Source organism: Perca fluviatilis, chromosome 12 (assembly GCF_010015445.1).
Source record: "Perca fluviatilis chromosome 12, GENO_Pfluv_1.0, whole genome shotgun sequence".
Lineage (NCBI taxonomy): Eukaryota > Metazoa > Chordata > Actinopteri > Perciformes > Percidae > Perca > Perca fluviatilis.
The window spans coordinates 11,596,921-11,614,293 of NC_053123.1; the positions used below are offsets into that span (position 1 = coordinate 11,596,921).

At 38.6% G+C, this 17,373-nt stretch overlaps 1 protein-coding gene across 2 annotated transcripts; it reads left to right on the plus strand.

The window, feature by feature from the left end:
* The first annotated feature begins 953 nt into the window (after positions 1-953).
* Positions 954-11,157, plus strand: gmppaa (GDP-mannose pyrophosphorylase Aa). 2 transcript variants are annotated; one of them, XM_039818729.1, is made up of 13 exons: positions 954-1,105; positions 2,046-2,143; positions 2,524-2,627; positions 2,959-3,151; positions 3,651-3,710; positions 3,797-3,927; positions 4,060-4,074; positions 7,317-7,451; positions 7,731-7,828; positions 7,914-7,960; positions 8,039-8,131; positions 8,962-9,130; positions 9,437-11,157. In XM_039818729.1, the coding sequence occupies exons 1-13, from the start codon at positions 1,066-1,068 to the stop codon at positions 9,535-9,537; spliced, it is 1,284 nt and encodes a 427-aa protein (XP_039674663.1). In that variant the 5' UTR covers positions 954-1,065; the 3' UTR covers positions 9,538-11,157. The 2 variants fall into 2 exon arrangements, with proteins under 2 accessions (XP_039674663.1, XP_039674664.1); XM_039818730.1 differs by lacking the exon at positions 4,060-4,074.
* Positions 11,158-17,373: the final 6,216 nt, after the last annotated feature.

Genomic DNA, 17,373 nt, shown 5'->3' on the forward strand with positions numbered 1-17,373 from the left:
TTTTGTATATGTTAAGTTGATTGGTTGTAAGGTTTCAAAACAAAAGGGGAACATTTAAAATGACCTTTTATAAAACGATATCAATAAATTCATTCAGCTTTTTGTTTTGTATTATCAATTCACCTGGATAGTTGTCATGGTGGTTTCGTCTGAAAGTTAAGTCTCCTTTTTAGACGATGCATTTGTTTTGCATTGATATTTTCATATGGGATGCCTTTGCTTTTTTATCATACAATACAGATTGATAGTAGCCTGGGTAAACCCTGACGAACTTCCGGCAAATTTGAGATTTGCTCTGCAAGCCACTCTCAGTTACAACTGATCTGAGGGTCTGGTGTCAACCAGGCTAAATTGATACAGCATAGGCCTATCCCTTAAATCCTTAAAAAGGAATATTCAACAGGGGGTCTGGGACCCCTAGGAGCTCCTCAGAGTCAAGGCAGGGGGGCCTCCAAATTATTGTTAATTAATTATAATAAATAAAAAAGTCTTAACATGAATTTAAAGTAGTATTAGCAAATATAAATCCCCACTGCTTACTGGCCTATAGGTAAGGTAGTCACTAAGGCCATCCACAGATACACTCTAAGGATTCACTGTGCCACATGTATGTTGTAATATTAAAAGGTGATTTATAAAATCACACAATTATTAGGCTATTTTTAATAGCTTAGTATTCTATGCAGTAAAAGGTAGGCCTATGGCTTAGTCCTACACTTTATTGTAGGCCCAGTTATATGCAACTTCATTTTATACAATATATAGCTAGTAGTAGGGGGTCCCTGATCCGTCTGTCTTTCAGTTAAGGGGTCCTTGGCTTAAAAAACGTTGAAGACCCCTGCCTTAAATAACACCCACTGCGATGCCTGTTCTTGTGTCATGTCCGAGCCACCGTCTTTAGAAGCTCCTCCACTCCGTTTCACTAACTGCACTCCGCTCCGTGTTTTTATTCTGATCTGGTCTACGTCACAAGTAGGAAGTGGATACGGAAATGCTTAACAAACAGCTACAGGTGTAGTATTCAAGGCGAACCTGCTCGTCACAAGTCACAGCTTTTCGGTCAAGATGTTGAAGGCGGTTATTTTAATTGGAGGCCCCCAGAAAGGTGAGAATAAAGTGTGTCCTTGTCATGTTTTCAGAGTCCGATGTGCTTGGTTAAAGCGGAGCTAGGTTGCTAACGCTAACAACACTTCTAAAGACCCGCTGGACTTGTTTATAAAACTGACGTGGCATAATGAGGGGACACCACACACACAGAACATTTAAGACTTAATTTTATGACCATAATACTAACTGACAACTTGTAAATAAGAGGTAGTGTTAACAGTTCTATAATCGTTTTTAACCTGCCTATTATTATTGGCTCATTTAATTTCCTATTAGACCCAATTTTCTCTCGTATTAAGTAAACGTACCTCAATTGAAAAAAAATAGATGTTTTCAGATGGTTGTACACATGGTTGTAACTACAGGAATAAGTTATACGTTTAATCGTGGCGTTAGGACACACTCTTCAGTTCTATCAGTCCACTATGCAGTTCATAAATATGATCACTTATACATGCTTAACCCTTGTGTGGTCCTTCGGGTCCCAGTGACCCGAAGGACCACACAAGGATTATGTACTTCCCTTTACTTGGTTGAGAATTGCTCTCTAAACCCTGTTTCTTGTAAAGTAAGTAAGTAAAGTTTATTTCTAGAACACATTTAAACACAGTTTAAGCTGACCAAAATGCTGTACAAACAAGAACTAAGGTGCTGTATTAACCCTTGTTTAGAGAGCAATTCTCAACAAAGTAAACGGAAGTACATAATCCTTGTGTTGTCCTTCGGGTCACTGGGACCCGAAGGGCAACACAAGGGTTAATGTACCTCTAGTGCTTTTTTGTCCATAAAATACCAAATTTCTGAAATGACTTTTCTTTTTATATAAGAGATCACATAATGTAGGGTTGTGTTTAGTTTTGGTGCATGCTAGAAACATGAGGAAATAGTGATCTGCATTGTAATCTGATTTGCAAGTAATCACTGACATTGCTTTGCAGGCACAAGGTTCAGACCGCTGTCATTTGAAGTGCCCAAACCCTTGTTTCCAGTAGCTGGTGTGCCCATGCTGCAGCATCACATCGAAGCATGTGCCAAGGTGAGTGCCACTGCAATGCTATCATTTTGCAGCCGAGTATTAGAAAAATTTAGTATACAGTGTAGGGTAATTGTGGAAGGTGAAGTAGATTGTTTAAAGGTAACATCAAGTTAGAGATTGTATTTAGTTAGTAAACCGGTCTTAGTTTAAACTTGAATCAATCCAAAAATAAATAAAATTTAAGTTTAATTAGTCTGTACTAGCCTAATGTGGTGTTAAAATAGTTAAGATCATGTCGGCCCAGTTGCTGGTTGGTGTTCATAATTTCTTTCCCTGTGTGTGTGTGTGTGTGTGTGTGTGTGTGTGTGTGTGTGTGTGTGTGTGTTGTGATGCAGACAATAGCCCTTCAGTCCAATAATGAACATCTTTTGTGTTACAAGGTACCAAATATGAAGGAGATTTTGCTCATTGGCTTTTATCAGCCAAATGAAGAACTGACCAGATTCCTGTTTAATGCACAGCAGGAGTTCAAAATTTCCATCAGGTAAACAGCAGCGCTCATAGCTACCTCACTAAACCAGTACAGACATACCATAAAGACATTTTCACAGTACAAGAACTTCTTTCTTTTCTTAATTACACTTCATTCAGTAAAGAATAGACACTAGTTGTAAAATTGGTTCTATTTCTTAGATGCCCCGAACTGTCATCATATTTGAAAACCTTTCTTTGTTGAACGTGTTATTCACAGAAATACTTAATATATTGCTTCATCTTGTAAAGTTAATGTTAAGTGGTGGTACTTTTCTGGCTGTGGTGCACTGCCACTGCTGACTGACTGCAGATATGCTGTTCTTCCTGACTCTGCACCTCAGGTATTTGCAGGAGTATGCAGCCCTGGGCACCGGAGGGGGCATCTATCACTTCAGAGATCAGATTGTGTCCGGCAGTCCAGAGGCTTTCTTTGTTCTGAATGCTGATGTTTGCTCAGCATTTCCTCTCGCAGAGATGCTCAGCTTCCAGAAGGAACACGGAGAACCAAACAGCTTTGTTATCCTTGGGACAACGGTGAGGTGTCACTATTGATGGTTGTTACTTTCTTTAATAGAACTTGTAAAAGGTAGTCAAAGTAAAACTCCAAGAAGTTTATTGTGTTTAGCGTTCAGTATCCTTATCACAGGGGGGAGGCAATATTTGTTAAAGGCAACATATGTGTCAAACCATTCTGAATTTAGTATTGTGGTGCTCCAGAAACGTCCCAGCCTACAAATCGTATTCTACAGACTAAAGAAAAAATGTTTGTTTGGTAAATCACACTATAATCATTTAACATTTTTAAAATTGTAATATTTTTCAATGAAAATGAGAATAATGATACAAAAATGATCATTCCTTCCAATATTGTGAATCATAACGCACTCTCACTATCAGTCAAAATAATGGCAATTATATATTTTCTCTCATATCGTGTAGCCCTAATGCTGAATATAATGAAATATCAGGTGTCAGCTCTTTGATGTCAAAATTTGATGTATCTTAAACTGTACTGCCGTTTTTCTCTTATCAGGCAAACCGAAAGCAATCCATGAATTATGGCTGTATTGTTGAAAACGAGGAAACAAATGAGGTATTTCACTTTTCCTATGTTGTTTCCCTAAATAGTCACAAATTACTATTTCACCTTGAAATAACAACAGCTGTTTTTTTATCCAGGTCTTGCATTATGTGGAAAAGCCAAGCACATTTGTCAGCGATATCATAAACTGTGGAATATACCTCTTTAAACCAGACATCTTCCAGCACATCGGCGCCGTCTTCCAGAAGAACCAACAGGACATGTTGCTGTGAGTTGAAGCTCTTTCTCACGGGAATGCATGTGAATACCATTTATTCCATTTCTTTGGTTCTCTTCATTTGTCCTTTTTCCTTCCCTTCTCCTCCCTGCCATGTTTTCTGTTTGCTCGCACAATCATCAGAAATCCATACGATGGGTAAGTCGGTACATTTAGGCTGCACGGTGTAGTTGTAGAGCACTTAGTGTATGGTGTGAGCTGTAGAAAGATAACCCATGATGAGGCTGGGATTGCTCAGGCTGCTTTGTGAATGTTGCCTGTGCCCTTTTTCGACCAATTATGCACCTCCTGTTTTGCAAAAAGCTTGTTTATATTTATTTATTTATTTTATGCATTTATTTATTTATTCCGCTAATGGCAAATGTTGTCCTCGAAACGGGCACTACAGGGTCTTTGTCAGAGATTAAAGGAATCGTTTAACATTTTGGCAAACATGCTTATTTACTATGGAGGATATATTTATTCATAATTAAAATTGAAAGACCTCTAGCTCACCCAGTAAGAGCGTTCGCCCCATGTTGGCTGAGTCCTGCAGTGGCGCAGGGTTCGAATCCGACCTGCTGCCCTTTGCTGCGTGTCATCTCCCATCTTGCTCCCCCTTTCATGTCTATCCACTTTCAAAATAAAGGGAAAGGCCCCAAAAAATTATCTTTAAAACAACAAGTCAAACTTAAAATGCAAAGCTTAAATATAAATGCTTAAACTGAAATCTTTGAAATCTTTTATTGATTGAAAATCGCAATGGAAATAAGAAAAGAGAAACATCAAATATGAAACTCAAAATGTGAAATGGAAAAGCTTAAATGGAAATACATAAATTAAAATCTCAAACTGAAAAAAATAAGTTTTATTTTAGCCTTTGCACATTATAATTTTCAATTTATCTTTTGAATTTTACATTTGGCAATTGGCCTTTTGACATTTTAAGATTCACCTTTTCCATTTTGATTTAACATTTGGCTTTTCCATTTGGACTTGACAGATGTCAAAAGCATATGTAAATGAAGGCTGGTGGGAGAGTCTGAAACGAAAAAGGTGCAGAGGCACCTTATGGACAGCAGGGCGAGCTGACTGCTGGGAAGCACACTGAGTTGAGGAGCATCTCGCTGTAGCCCGCGGGAAGGCAGGGCTTGACATCAAACCAGCCTGGTAGTGAAGCTGATATAGCCTCTTGTTTCACATTACATGATAGAAACTGATGATGTAGGCTAAACACAAACAACATTTCATGCAACAACAGTGAAGTTTTCATGTAGTTACTTTAATTCGGCCCGTGTACTTTTTCGTTCATTTGATTTCCAATTTTTAAACGATATCCAAATTAGAAAAATGGGTCATTTTAAACCTTGTTAATATTGATGACAATGTGTTCAAACGGAAAATGCCATATTTCAGGAAATAAACTTGTCCATGATTCTATTGAGAGACTTCCAGTTGACAGCGGGGTCTGTGAGCATCACTGGCCGGCCAATGAGCAAGCGATCCCGGGCGCCACCAGCTGGCTGTCACGTCAGACTGGAGCTTCTCAAGTCCGACAACATTGGAGCAAATGTGCAATTGGCCATCAATTTTTGAAAAACTGCCCATATTCAAACTCTACACAGTTGATTTATTGCATAAAAAAGTCTCATAAGTGAATTTAGTGGCGAAATAACAGACAAAAATTCTATAGGTAAATAAACATTGTTTGTCTCGTATTAGGTTCAACTTTTGTTCAGAAAAATTGTCCCAATCTTAGCTTGCTCTCCTGAGTGTCAAACACTGCATTCTGCAATTGTTTGCAATGGTCAGTTTATCTTCTTCAGGGCAAGCACTTAACTGACTTCCTCACGTCTGTTACTTTTAAGTTGTCCCTGTTGTTTCTTTAGGTTAGCTAGCAAAGACTAATTGGGTAGCTTGCATTTGGTGAAACTTTGTTACACAGTTGCCAGTGAGAATATAAAAGGGTATTGTGTCTTATCTTGTGTACAGTATTTTGTATTTTGTGTTCTCTAATTCTTGCTCTATTTGTTATTTAGTTGTTAGTTTCTCCTGAACATTAGAAAAAGCTTCCTTTCTCATCATGGCCTATAAATGTGCACATGGAGAGACTGCACCCTGGTCATTCACAGAAGCCTTTATAACACATGGGATAAATATATGGATTTGTCTTTCTATCTTTTACATTTTTGGAGATTTAACACATTTTTCACTTTCTGTGTTTTCAAATGTTCACTGTAGCAGACCCAACATTTGGCACCCCAGGGACACTTGGAAATGTATTACCAAAGGTCAAACCGCGCTGTGCATAATTCACCTGCGAACATCAATAGCACTTAAATCAAGCTGGGCACTGAATCAGCAAAACTGTTGAACACTTCCGAGATACTTGATAGAAATGAGATGGGTTATACTGCAAAATCTCTAGGGGAGCACTTTGCCTCAAACCACATCCTCTCCGTTTTGGTAAAATTTCGATTATGGGTGCAATCCTTTAAAATATTCTTTTCATCAATATTTAACACTCTGTTTCATCTTGGGGCTCTCACAATACACTATGCCAGAGACCCTGATTAATATGGAACACATATACTCTTCTCCTTAAGTTTTGGATCACTATTAGGTAATCAGCCTTGGTTTAAACCAAGCACTGATACCATCAAAGTTAGTAACATTGATGCATTTTAAACCGATGCGCTCATTTTATCCTAGGGGCTGGGTTGTAGGGCGATAAATTCATGTTTTGGCTTTAAGAAAACTTTGGAGGTAATGATGCCACTGGATTAATTTTGCAATTTTAAAGTGTGGCAAAGAACGCATCCTCAATTCTTAGATTTCTTTTCCTTTTTCTGGCACAATTTCTAGTACAAGGAAATTATAATATACAACACATTCTGTATATTTAAATTGCCCATTAGGTAGTCCGGGAGAATGCTAAAGTTGGTCAACAGAGACTTAAAAAGGTTATGTTGGGACTGTCAGTGCTCTTGGTTGCAGAGGGAGAACCCATGCCTGCAGTGTCTCATCATCTGCTTAGTATTTAGATTATCATATAGTACACCCACTTTAGGGCCATGACTTTTGGGAAATTGGGTGCCTCCATTTAAAAAATAAATAAATAAAAAAAAGTTATGTTTCACTTGGTTCTTCAAAATAATAGGGAGAGAGAAAATCTTGATGTAATGACAACCATACCCCGATAGAGGCGGAGTTTAGTTTTGATTTTGCAGTGAAAATTGAACTAAATAAATGCCATTTTCACCTTTGCTGTTTATATCCTAACTTTTTCATGGAGTTCATTTTAACCCCTAACTTTGTGCACAAGATTGTATTTTAATAAATGAGGCCCCTGGCCCTGGTTTGTAACTCAGGGCCATAAACTGATGGTCTGTCTCTTGCAGAGAGGAGCCAACCAACGGCTGGCACCGAGCAGAGGCCATCAGGCTAGAGCAGGACATTTTCACTGCCCTGGCAGGACAGGGCAAACTCTACGTCTATAAAACCCTCGGCTTTTGGAGCCAGATTAAATCTGCGGGGTGAGTGCACATGTCATACATTGTCACATTCAACTGGACATACACTTCTCTTAGTGACAACTCTGTAGCCTGTAGAAAGGTTGAAGGAAAGGAGAGACATTGAACTGTTCAGATTAAACACAGTTGGACACACTTGACATTCTTTCAGAAACAAACCTCAATTAACATTTCAAATGTGCTTTGAACGTCAAAACCATGCCATTACTGCCCCAATCAAAAATAAACGGTGTCATATTGATAGTATAGATATCAATAATAATCCTGTAATCTTTTCCTCAGGTCTGCAATTTATGCCAGTCGGTTGTACCTCAACCAGTATCACACAACTCATCCTGAAAGACTGGCCTCAAATAAGGAGGGAGGGCCCAAAATAAGTGGTATGATTCATTAGTCTTCTGTAGCTGCTTTGTTCCATTTTGATACTGGAGACCCATCCATTCATACTTTCTCATATCTCCCTAGGTAATGTCTATATTCATCCTACAGCCAACATTGACCCCACTGCTATGGTAAGCATCTTTTCCTATGGTGTTGCACTTTACAAATGTGTTACAAAATACTACAGATGTATCTTACTTTTGTTCCAGTTGGGTCCCAATGTCTCTATTGGCACTGGAGTCACTATTGGTGCTGGGGTCAGAGTTCGAGAATCCATCATCCTTCATGGTGCAACTCTACAGGTGAGCCCCTGTGAAACCGCTTTCTATCACTGCCCAAAAAAAAGAGGAGCAGCCAGAGCTTGTTGCAACACAGAGCTCCCATTTTATACGCAAACTAGAGCCAGCAAGGTGCACTATAATGCACAGTATACTGTCTGACATGAACTGATGATGCCATTTTCAATGGATTGCCACATAAATAGGTGAAGTGTTAAATTTAAAGGTAGATTCAAGGTTTTGTTAAGTAAGAGCAGCCTTTGCTGAGATTATTAACTTCACTCACAGTGTTATAACCTCTAAGTTTGGAATTAAACTGGAACTCAAACGGAGTAAGCTGAAGGCAAATGTATCTGCCCATTCACTGCTGGTGACATTTTAACATTTTATTAGAAACATTATCCACACTTTAACAGTGACTTGTCTAAAATTTATCTTTAAGCTCTACTGTCACACCAGAAATATTGTTGCCTGTGCCTCTCACAAAGATGTCATTTTTAATGGTTTGGAGGCTGTCATAATTTAATCCCATGTCTCCAGTGATGACTCGGGTGCCTCCAAAATGAATTTAGATTGCGGGTGACTTATTGGCTTTCATTGCATACTGCCTACAAGGACAATTTGTTAGATGAGCTATACTTCTAAATAAAAACACTACCTGTTTTTAATGTGAAGTTTATAAGTAATGTGATTTGGCCATGCTCACTGTGTTTTCGTATGTAGGAACAGTATCTAACACAGCACATATGGATAACTGAAGCCCTTTTGATTTCTACAGTCATTGTACAGTTATCTACTGCTGAATGCTTGAATATCTAAAAACAATGTTTTTTGTCATGTCGTTTTTGCTATAGGATCACTGCTGTGTTTTGAACAGCATTGTGGGATGGGACAGCACCATTGGCAAGTGGGCAAGAGTAGAAGGAACCCCAAGTGACCCAAACCCCAACGATCCCTTCGCAAAGATTGATAGCGAGACCCTCTTTAGAGAAGGAAAACTCACACCTTCAATTACTATTCTCGGTAAGCGTGCTCTGACCTTAATGAAACTTGCAATCCTCAGAGGCATTGTTAAATATTCATTTTATTCAATATTGTAATTGTATTTTTCTCATGAGCATTGTTTTTTTTTTTTTTAAGTTCTTCTCTTAAATGAAAAGTTAGTTGACTAATGAGGGAAATGATTCCATTTTCTAATATTTGGTTGCTTAGATAAGGGTTTTCTATAGCTTTATATTACAGTTGTATATAACTGAAATATAATGGCTTATGTCCTCTGTACTGTACTACACTGCACAGACTAAATACAGCCTTGCCTTTTCTCCTCAGGTTGTAACGTGACCATCCCTTCTGAGGTGATTATACTCAACTCGATCGTCCTCCCGCACAAAGACCTCAACCGCAGCTTCAAAAACCAAATTATTCTCTAGTTAATCTTCCTCGCGCTTCTGTCCACTTACTGTCACTGATAAAGGATGCAGCTGGGCGCACGCCGGCACTGCCTCTGAGTTACTGTATATAAGATGTCAAAAATGAAGATGTGCGGCATTCATTAAATAGTTTTGAAAGATAGATTTTTATATATTTGTCCTCAAGCCTTTATGCATCATTGGGTGTCAGCAACATTAGAGAGAGGCTAATCACGCATGTTGATTCACCTTGAAAAGTGCTGTCATGCCAGAGGTTTATATTATTTTTTTTATTAACTTCACCGAACTGTAAAATTACTGCAAACACTAGTGTAATATATTTGGTTGGATGTAATATGACGTAAAAAAAAGGGCTTTCTCAAGGGCATCCTTGACAAGGGTTGATACCTGTAGCTTCAGCGTGAGAAGTTATTAGAAAATAAAAAAATCCCTGTCTAATGACTGCTGTTAATTTTTTTTATTGCTGATTATTTGTGTGGAGCTCTGATTAAAACCGTTAAGTATCTTCCCGGTTAGTCTCAAAAATTGACTACCACCTAAATCAGCGGGCTTGAGATTTACATTGCAATCAAGTAACGTTGCCTTTTTAAAATGTGAACCTAGCAGGGGGGCCTTGAGACCGTGCCATACAAGCAGCAACAGCAGATGCTTAAATTGTGCATTTGCAATCACTGGAGGAACTGTTCCAATTTATGGATACAGCACATTAACATTTACTTATTAAGCCCTCGAGCACTCATGATCACTTCAGCACTTTTGTTCCAATTATTGCAAAGAGAGTGTCTATTAAGTTGTGATGTAAATTGTCATACAGGAACTGCAGCATAATATATTGTAATCAAAGTCTCTTCAATGCTACCCTCCAGTGCAATGGGAAAACAAGTCTATGTACATCTTTTTTTAATGTAGTTTATTTCAGGTTTTACTTGTAGGTGCCTGTACCATTGTTTATTCAGGTGCCTTACCGTTTCAAAAGAACTGCCTCATGCCAGTCTAAGGCCTGTCATTACAGTGTTTTTATCTAGGTGGGATGTTCATCAATTGGGTCTACCCCCACGCTCTTCACACGAAAGGCAATCCTAAAATTCATTAGAACAAATATGCGTTCCACTCACAGATTTTACTCTGCTCCTTTAGTTTTTGTTAAAGCTTTTTTTGTGTTGTGTTTGTTTTTTTGCAAAGGTTTCATCGATTTCCTAATTGTAGGTTGTCTGTATGTTACATTCATTGTTTTCACCTGACAACATTTAGAGGTTCACCGAAACAGTTATTCATTAATATTATCATTAAAAGAAAAAAAAAAAGTCTTTACAGTGTGACATAACAGTGGTGCAAGGCTATGTCTTGAATAAGGGATGTGATAGAGATCAGGGAAGTAGAAAGGTTGAATTTCTTATAGTGAGTATTTATATGTATTAACAGCATAGACAATGGTAACAAACCTCTTTGTAATGTGAAGTCACCAGCTGATGGAAAATGAAAAGAAATGTCATCCTTGTCTAGTACGCAGTGTTTATCTAATTAAACAGTGTTGTACATGATGTCAGGTGATGGAAGCTTAGGATGTCAACGAAATACCTGAATCCAGAGTGGACTGCATAATAAAAGTTCAAAACCCCATTTGTGCTGTTATTATCGTGATATCCTTATTTCCCCTACACTATATTTTTGTGTAATGTGTTACAGAGCTGGTCGCTACGCATCTGCACAGGAAACACTGCCAGAAACCTGTTAAACTGAGACGCAATCAACTCAATAAAATGCTCATGAGATGTCGCAGTTCAGCAAAATTCAAAAACAAATGCAAATTGTTGGGCCTCCTGTGCTACTTCTGCAAACGACTCAATCATCTTTCTTCTCTGATATACAAACTGGGGTCACTTGCACACTGTACTCTCGGAGGTTAAATTGGATGGAACTAGTCAACATCTAACAAACTACACAGCAAGTGAAAGACCTCACTGATGCTGAAGCCTTTCTGCAGAGATTTTCCAGGCAACATCCAAATGGTGTTTGATTAAATATCTTGCTCATTCATAGTTCAAAGGTCAGTGTAATGCTTAGCCGTTCAATTTTCTAAGCACAAACGGACATTTGGAAAAACAGAAAAATGGGTTCAAATATCCAATTTTTCATTTTTTTCCACCTTGACAAATTAAAAAATTGGATCTTTAAACTGTTTTTCCAATTTTCTGTTTTTATTCAGAGGATCAGAAATTTAGAAAATTACAAAATTGCGTCTGGGCTCCAATTATTCAATACTGCAATGGTATTCTCTTCCTCTACTTTGCGGAATATGCAGGTCATTAACTGCATATGGACCAAAAAAAATAAAAAAAACGATAGATTTTGCGGAATGAGGGAGAGAATACCGTTGCAGTATTGAATAATTGGAGCCCAGACGCAATTTTGTTATTTTTTATAAATTTCTGATCCTCCTGAAACAGAAAATTGAAAAAATCAAATCCAATTTTTTTATTTGTCAAGTCGGAAAAAACATTTTTCTGTTTTTCCAAATGTCCGTTTGTGCTTAGAAAATGGAACTGATAAGCGTTACACTGACCTTCAAAGATTATTGTTTGTGTCTCTAACAATGAAACCAATAGAAGACTCCTTTAGTTGCACAAGGGGAGTCTGGTCTATTTGACACACAAAACCACACCATTTGTATAAAAAGCTATAAAAAAAAAATCATTTGTTGAAGGGCAACTGGATCAGGCTGAATTATACTGAAGGTGTTGTATTCCCATGACATTAGCTCCTCATTTCAGGTCCTTTGCACTAACCGCTTCAATAATCTAACAAGTCATTGTTATGCCAGGGGTTGTGTTTAACACAGGGCAGTCAGTACAATATAACAGGTCTTGTGTAAATGAAGCGTGAGAAAAGCCAAAGTGTCTATATTATCCTCTGGAAAGTCCCTAGTGGCTGGATGTGTTTGGTTTTTAACAGGAATCCCTGGTGAGGACACATTAGAGTTATGAGTTGATCAGAGGGCAATAAGATATGACAGTACAGGCATTCTGTAACTATGGGAAATGAGGGTACCGAGCTAGCCAAGGTGCTTGTTAATTTTCACATCAGTGCCAATTTGGTAAACTAGAGCTGCTGGACATGTCAGGGTGTAGTCCTACAACAATGGAAAAACATACGCATCTACATAGGATAAGTCAAAGCATGCGCATACATTGGCTACCAGGTGACATGCTCCCAAGGTTAGTGTATACATGCAAAATGTTCTAGCTCAAACTTATCATGCTATAGGAATGCCAATGTGTAGGGAAATATTGAATTTTGATTGATTGAGTTGTGTCTACTGAATTGTGACATTTTAAACAGGAAATAATCTTAAAGGATGACATTAAGTACGTCACTTACCATCAACTGGGCTCTCCATTTCAAGGCAAAAAGTTGAACAATTTTTAATAGAAACTCCCACCCTTGTATCTATTGTCCAATAGATTTGAAATCAATCAATTACTGTATAAGGCCTCACTACAAATTGCTTTGAGGCCATGTGGAGCAGGTGTTGAAGGTTGTTGGCCGGTGAGAGGCTAAAGTTCCTCTGAAGGCTGTAAGATACTGCATCCAAAAAGGGCTTGGTGTTTGTCATATTAGCATACCAAGGCTTAGATAAGGGTATGTTTATCTTGATAGACAGGTCTCTTGAGCTTCAGCTTTGAGCTCTTATGTTTGCCACTTGCTAGCTCCACCTCAGCACCATTCCACTTCTTTTTTCATTTGCCCAAAATGTTTTTTTGTTGTTGCTCCAACCCCTGAAAATATTGAGGTTACTGGTGAACTTAAATTCCAGACTTCAAAAAGTCACATCAAAAATATCTGCAGACATTACGTCACTGTCATTGTTGTATTTGCTCTTGATGACTGTTTAAAATGGGCTGTGAGGCAGTTCTGGTGCTTCATTCTCCACTTGGGAGTGAGGTGATTAGACAGCCTAAAAGCTTTATGTAATCAAAATTGAAAATCTGTATTCTTTTTGTGTGTGCTTTGACATCTTAAGTCTTTGATGAGAGGCTCCTGTAGAATCTCTAAAGCAATCCTTGCCAAAGCCACATAAAACAAAAGTCCACTTTTCTGAGCATAAACAATACGCCTCATTCCTCAGCTGCTCCCCTTGACGTTCTCTGTGAACTCTTTCCTCAAATATAAAGGCAAGGGGACAAGGAACAGGAGGAGATCAGACACTATAATAGTTCTCATACTTTAAATCTAACCTCTTCTTGATTTTATTCACACATTCACCTATCAAGAGTGATTAGCAATAGTGTCATTATAACAGTGTTTGATTATACTCAAGTCTGGATTTGAGATTCTTTATTTCCTTATAGAAAAAAGTTAAAACATCCCAGTCAGTTAAACTAAACTAATTTTCTCTTTTTAACAGTAAATAAATAGTTATACTAACTTCCAAGCTTCCAAAAGCACTAAAAATCACTCACTACTATGTGAGAAAAGTTGTATAAAGCCTTTTGTGGCTCCAGAGGAAGCTGAGTGAAGTCTGATAAATTTGTCGCTAGTCAATTAAAAGAACTCTGGGGGTGTGGAGTTACCAGAGTTACCATCAAGAAGTGATGTTACCAGACCCCCTGTAGCCTGCTTCTCATCTGTGCTTGAGGCTACATTAGCCACTGTCACTAACCGATCCATACCAGATTTGTTTTAACCCATCCCCTGGTGGCTTGTGGCTCGGAGGTAGAATGGTCGCCCCATAACCACAAGGTTGACGGATTACTCCCAGGCTAAATGTCAAAGTGTCCCTGAGCAAGAAACTGAACCCCAAGTTACTCCCCGGACACTGGATATACAGTATATCCTAATACTTAGGATGGGTTAAATGCAGTAATAGAATTTCACTACATTGTACTGTGTGTAAGTGACAAATAAGGAATAAAGTTTGACTAATGGGCTATCCTGACCCTAACCATTCAAAATCATTGCCTAATCTCAACCACTTTCACACAGGCATAGAACAAATCGGATCTTTATCTGACAACATCAGTGGAGTACTCCTGTCTGGTGTTGTGATCAAACAAACAGACACTATCACAGGCATCTTTCCTGCCTTGGTAGCTTGAATGCACAGACGTTGACGATGATCATTTCGAACTGAACCATGACCATGAACAAACAGATTACAAGGTTAGGTTTGAAAAAGCAAAGGAGCCTTTTCAAACTACTCATATTAACGGAATAAACACAATTAAAACAGGTGCAATGGCCATTGTTTCCTCTCAGCTACTGTGCTTGAGTGTGTGTGTGTGTGTGTGTGGTGTGTGTGTGCCCAGTGTAAGTGTGTGTGGAGTTCTGGCAGCACAGGCCAGACTGACTACGGGCGACGGTCCAGGGATGTTTCCACGTGAGAGGACAAGGAGGGTTTGTACACCAAAGGGATGATGCCTTCTAGAAGCCTAAAGGACTGACAAATGACCTGTTAAATAGAAACTGACATCTCACACTGCACAGATTCTTACAGTAAGGAAAAATAGCATTTTGTCTGTCATGCATCACCAGTGAATACTAATGTTCTAAACTGTGCTCTGAAACATCTTAGTGCCAGTTCCCTAGTTCCCTATAGAGGTGTAAAGCTGGTGTTTTTGTTCCTCACTCAGCAGATGTGCTGTGTTCCAAAAATGTAAGTCAGACTTTTTGACTTGAAAATGCAACGTAATGCCCCCTGAAACACAAACGCCTACTAGACGACAAACTTGTCTCAACACTGAGGATTTTTAAGTTGCATTTATGCCACCAACATGGCAGCACATTCTGTCAACACTGTGCAGAAATATGTATTTTAACTTGTTTATAAGCCTTAAAATACAGGTTTACTTTTACCTGACACATATATATATATATATATATATATATAAATCTGTGTTTTCTTTTACTGTCTATCTTTGAGGTGTCAGTGTATGTGTTTGGAGTGGAAAGGACATGACTTTACATAAATAATTTTCCATGATCTTTCAGTGAAATACAGGATATTAATAAAAGAAGAAAACTGAATTGTACAGCAAAAAGGTATTGTATTATTGTATCATAAATGTGAAGTTGCAAACAAGAAGCAACTTAAATAAGTCTGAATTTGTCAATAAATTGTCTTATATTTTTTATTCACAAGATTATGTATATTAGCACCATCTGCATTTCAGCCACCGCAGGCCATACTGAGTCAAGGTTTAGCAAGATGGCAGGATGACTTTGTGCAATGGCGCAAACTCAACCACCTACAACTCAACACTTCTAAGACCAAGGAGATGGTGGTGGATTTCTGTAGGTCTAAGCCCGCTCTTCTGCCAGTCTCCATTGAGGGGGTCAACGTGGAGGTGGTAAACACTTACAAGTATCTGGGAATACACCTGGACAATAAACTGGACTGGTCAGCCAACACTGAAGCACTCTACAAGAAAGGGCAGAGCCGGCTGTACTTTCTGAGGAGGCTGCGGTCCTTTAATGTCTGCAGCAAGCTCCTCTGGATGTTTTACCAGTCTGTTGTTGCCAGCATCCTCTTCTATGCTGTGGTATGCTGGGGAGGAAGCACTACGAAGAGGGATGCTGGGCGACTGGACAGGCTGGTAAGGAAAGCTGGCTCTGTCGTGGGCGCTGAACTGGAGTGCATCACTTCAATATCAGATAAAAGTAAAGGACCCTGAACAAACTGCTCAACATTTTGGACAATGACTGTCATCCACTCCACTGCACTTTCACAAAGCAGAAGAGCATGATCAGCTCAAGACTACGCACACTGCCATGCACAACTGACAGACTGAGAAAGCCATTTGTCCACAGGGCCATACAACTCTACAATGCTTCACAAAAAGGAAGAGGAGAGATAGACCTCTCTGCATAGTCTGCCTCTCCTCCCTCTCCACCACTTCCACTACCTCCTATAACAACAGCTATGTACTGACTGTCCACTGGCTGTTTACCTGCTTACACTGCTTACACTGTTTACTGGCTATATTAGCCCATATGCACAACCCCTCCCTCCCTCCTTCCCCCAGCATGGACTGAGGTCTAACTTAATACTTGAACAATAGCTGTAACCCTATTACTTCAAACCTCTAACACTGACAGTTGATTTGTGTCTATCCTATCCTATCCTGTCTACTTTATTCCCTTATAATGTCCATATTTAATGCTTAATGCTTATAATGCCCATATTTAATGCTGTCTTTTTAAACTTTATCCTTGCACTGCTATAGTTTTTATATTACTATGTTTACATTATTCTCTTATACTGTCCATATTTAATGCTGGTCTCTAGACTTTATCCTTGCACTATTGGACCTATTTACACTACCACCATGACACACACTCTCATAGAGCGTTACCATACATACTGAATCACAGGGTCAGTCCCTGCCCTGTCACTGCAAGCGTCTCATGCTTATACATCCCTTAGTACATTCATGTGGATTTTTAATTTTTATTTTATTTAGTATTTATTATTTTATTGTCCATGCTATTCATATGGATTTGCTTTTTTTTATCATCCTGTTTGTGATGTATGTGAATGTTGTGTGTGATGTCTGTAAGCTACTGGGACCTTGAATTTTTCCTAGGGGATCAATAAAGTATCTATCTATCTATCTAAGGTAAATACAGCACTGTCACATTTTGTCTGACTAATATCACTGTGAATTTAAAACTTCATAGCATTAAATACCAGCTTTTAAAATAAAAACCTGTGTGCGTTTGTAGTGATTCTACCAGTTGGCAATTTTCATCTGACTTTGAATGTAGCATTAGTTACAGTTCTTGAAATATGAAGTCATGAAGTTGCCATGCAGTTTGATTAAAACCCAATTTTCGTGT